Source organism: Pteropus vampyrus, unplaced genomic scaffold (genome assembly GCF_000151845.1).
Source record: "Pteropus vampyrus isolate Shadow unplaced genomic scaffold, Pvam_2.0 Scaffold1, whole genome shotgun sequence".
NCBI classification, from domain to species: domain Eukaryota; kingdom Metazoa; phylum Chordata; class Mammalia; order Chiroptera; family Pteropodidae; genus Pteropus; species Pteropus vampyrus.
Genome location: NW_011888782.1, coordinates 22,633,982 through 22,638,264, shown reverse-complemented (window position 1 = coordinate 22,638,264; position 4,283 = coordinate 22,633,982). Strand labels below are relative to the sequence as shown.

At 40.6% G+C, this 4,283-nt stretch overlaps 1 protein-coding gene across 1 annotated transcript in view; it reads left to right on the top strand.

Annotated features, from left to right (window-relative positions):
• KALRN (kalirin RhoGEF kinase) overlaps positions 1–4,283 on the top strand; it is a 640,142-nt gene that overhangs the window by 341,845 nt on the left and 294,014 nt on the right. Inside the window, 1 exon segment of the mRNA XM_023520165.1 lies at positions 327–501. Within this exon segment, the coding sequence (XP_023375933.1) occupies positions 327–501 (175 nt within the window).

The window sequence follows — 4,283 nt, the reverse complement described above, 5'->3', positions numbered from 1 at the left end:
CGTTCCATTGACCTAATACTTTATGCTTTGTCAAGCCCTTTCCCATCTATTATTTTATTTGATCCTTTTCACAGTTCTGTCTGAGGAATAGGAGAGCAGCTAGTCTCAGAGCTACCGTGCTGTGAACCCCAAAGAAGATACATGTATGTTTGGTTTGCCTACTTAGCAGATAGTACCAGGCTCACAGTAGGAGTTTGATAAATGTCTCTTGATTGAATGATTCATCTGATTCACATCCACCTTGCTTAGACGAGGAAGAACCCCTGTTCCTCTATGACTTTTAACATGGCAAGGCCCCTCCCTTCTTTTTTTCCACTCTGCCACAGGGACTCCGCTGTGTCCAACAACAAGACACCCCACAGTAGCTCCATCAGCCACATTGAGTCAGTCCTGCAGCAGCTGGATGACGCCCAAGTGCAGATGGAAGAGCTGTTCCATGAGCGGAAGATCAAGCTGGACATTTTCCTGCAACTGCGCATCTTTGAGCAGTATACCATTGAGGTACAGGGGGCGGAGGAGAGCAGTGGGAAGGCCTGCAGCATGGCTGAGGGTGCTGCCCCAGGACTGGAAAGAGAGTGTCCACAGTAGCCAAAGGGGATTTGAAGGGGTTATGCATCAAGGATACATTTTTAGAAATCAAGAAATCCACATTCCGTCTTGTTATATTCCTCCATCCTTCTCACCCCCACTGCCAAGCGACTCTTCTGTTTCACGGTCTGTCTGGGGATGGCTTCATTGAGAAGGTTTTTATTGGTGTGCTTTGGACTCTTGCTACTTTGGTTCCATAAAGATGATGGAATTAGCTGTTTTGGGATTGAGTAGAGTCCTTGAATTCTATAGCTTCGTGAGTAGGTAGGTGCTAAAATTAGGGGGTCTCCTCAGCAGAACTAGATCAAGAATTAGATGATGTCACACAGCAGCCAGCAAGTCAGGAGCCTCAGAAAGGAAGACCTGTATTCTTAATTTGCTTATTAAGAAAGTAAGTCTGTGCTCAGGCCATTTGATGGTCATCTCATAGACTCCTTAGTTCACTCTGAAAAGGTTAGAATTGGGTGTTCCAGTATACTTATGTCACCTTTGTGATACTTATTAATAATGTCTGCTCAAATAATATTCACCTTTTATTTATTTATTTTTTTTGCTTTGAAAAAGTAACTAAAGCCAGGTCAGTAGGGTTTCTGGGGATTGAAGATTATCTGACACAGGAACTTTGTCCTTTTCAGGGGGCGTTAAAGGTACTGTTCTCTTTGCTCCCAGCTGGTGTGGTATGACTGAAATCCAATTCTCCATTTACCGATTTTTTAAACTTGTTTTGCATTCCAACCATCTCCTTTGATTTGGGGCTTCTAGGGCTTCTGGGTGTCTGGGACTGATCTTCCCAACAGTATGCAGAAACTTCCACGGAACTGGTGTGGAAGAAAAATGGCGCCTTTTTTTTTTTTTTTTTTTTTTTTTAATGTTGAAAACTCCAATATCCCAATCCCACACAGAATCAGAAAACTGCCCTGGCAACAGCTGCCCTTTTTTCAATCCTAAGACCAAAAAATATTCATATTTAGAATCAGAAATGTAAAAGAAAAGCAGTCTTTTCTGTCACTTACTCAAAATTTTGTAATCTTTCTCTTCTTATAAACACACCTCTACCCCTGCCTCCCTGGAAGCTGCTGCAGTTTCTTGCTTAAAGATTTCATGTTCTAAAAGGTGCTTTCTGGACAGTTCGTGGAACAAAGGCGAAGATTTAAGTTTTTAAACCTAGATCTTGATGATCTTTCCAATTTATTCCATAACTTAAGGTGACTTTATTTTGACTTTTATTTATACTTTGTTTTGAATCTACACTCACAAGGATTTCAGGTATCAAGGAGTATTAAACATATATCGAAAGAACAGTTAAAATGCCAGTGGAAAAATAGAGATACTGGCATGCAGTGAAGAGCGAACATGGCGGACTTCATAAAGGTGGGACAACAAAGGCAATAAAGGAAAGAGGGGTGTGAGTTATTATTATCAGGTAATTGGGAATGAGACTCACAAAAATAAATGGAGGGCGTATGTGATTGCAGTGTGGTAGGCCCCAGGCACACCCACAGTTCTTCCTCAGCTCCATTTTGCCCACAAAGCATGAATGCATCGAGGGGGAAATTATGTTAGCAGGTGTGGTGATTTTGCTGTTGTATTCTTTATTTACTTTCCTTTCATTCCTGGTCCATATCAAAAAAAATGCTTAAGGGGAAAGAAATACTCTGAGAGTTTGGAAATTTACCTGTTATTTCATTTGATGACTGTGGTCTTGAGGTTAGGGTTGCTGGTTTATTTCTGGAATTGGTCGGTCAGCTTCATTTTGCCATGGACTGCACCATGGACACCAGCTGGGAGCAGCACTAGGCTGTGTTTGCCTGCAGTGATTCTGGGAAAATCCATCCTCACTCTTGAAAAACAACCCAAAGTATATGCAAAAAAATATTCTTTAAAAAAAAGAAGGCTAACTGCAAATCCAATGGACCCTACTTAAATGTTGCAATAGGAGAGCTCGATATTTGAAACATGGGATTTGCATTCTTCAGCTTTTATATTGCACTAAAGTTCCACCTCCCACCCTGAATCCTGGGCAACAGTTTAGGCCTCTTGATATGTATGCAGTAGAGGAAACACTGGAGAAACAGTGTGAGAGTCTAGTAAAATGGATGAGATAAAAATAACAATTTGGTTCTGCACCCTCTGGTGTTTTAGGCAGCAACATCCAGGTTTTAGAAAGGGTCTTGTTCCCCATGTTGGGGGAGGCCCAAAGCTTGGGGAAACGCCACATTTTATCTTAGGTAGAAATGGAAATCCTGCCAAACCTATGGAAAAGCTCTGCTTCAGGTCAGATTGTCAGAAGTTATTTTTGAGAGTGATGAGATTATTTCAAATACCAGCTAGTGTTTCACTGTGGGGATGAAGAACAAACATCTAGAGAAGATTCAGAATGTGAAACTGAGGGTGGTTTCTGTAATGAAAGACGTGTGGAGCTGACATAAGGCAGGGCAGGGGCTGTCATTGCAGGACCTACAGCTATGGTTTCCTTCCTTAAAGGAAGGAATCTGATGGGCATACTCAGAATTCCTGGGGATTACTGAAAACCAGACCAGGCTTGCTTCCCTGACATCTGGAGAATCTAAGCATGACCCCTTAACCGTATCACTGATGGCCGAAATGGGCTAATTAATTTAAGAATTAACATAATACAGGAGTTCTGTACCAGTCGTCTACTCAGTAAGAATGGTGTATATGGCTCCCACAATGTGACCTGGGATGAGGTCCGAGGGCACCCCCACTAGTCAGAAGGCACCCCCACTAAGAGTGAAATTTTTCCCAAATGGATTAGGCAAATGATCAAAAACCAGGACTGCAGCTGCATTCTTGACATACCTTCTTAGATGCCATAGAGACTAGGCAAAGTGACCTACAGATGTTCTATAAAGTGTTCTCCTGAATGGTCAGCCTCCCTCTATGAAAGACACTTTATATGAAATGGTTATGATAAGAGAGTCACTTCAGCAAATGAAAATAATGTTTATATTGTGGTGGTAAAAATATGGATACTTTTTCTTGTTTTTGATGCTTCCGTGCATTTCAAGTTTTCTACAATTAATCAGAAAGATCAGAAAGAAATTAAAAATATATATATATTTTTAGAAGCAAGAATAGGCCGGTGGTCTACAAACTCTTGATTATGCACCCTCTCAATAATTTTTAACTTGCAACCCCCTGTATATGCATATACATTAGTTTATAAATTATACATGTTCTACCATGACTGACTAATCTCAAAACTCAGTGTGACGTTTTGCTTTTTCATTATAAGTTATGGTTTCATACTTCAATAATTTTCTGGATAATTTCTAATTATGTTTTTTTTGGGGTGGGGGGCTGGTTTCTTGACAGATCTGCTCAGATTGTCATTGTTTCTTTACCCCATAATGTGGCTGATAAAGAGTTAAGAGTTCTCTTGTGCTTTCATGATTAGTATTATCTTCAAGCAGTTGGAGGAACCGTGTTAAGCCATGTGTCTTTTTGTGAAGATTGGTGTAGTTACAACTAGATAAGAGAGAAATCCATTTAACTGGGCAATAAAAAGAGCAATAATTTGAAATATGCTGAAAGCAACTGAACAAATGAGCCACAATCATTGTGACGCTCCCACCTTCCCTGAGGAGCCTCTCCTCCCATACCACCTGCCACATGATCAGACAGAAATATCAGCTTCATCTACTAGTGAAAGTTTAGAGAAACTTTCTTTTTAT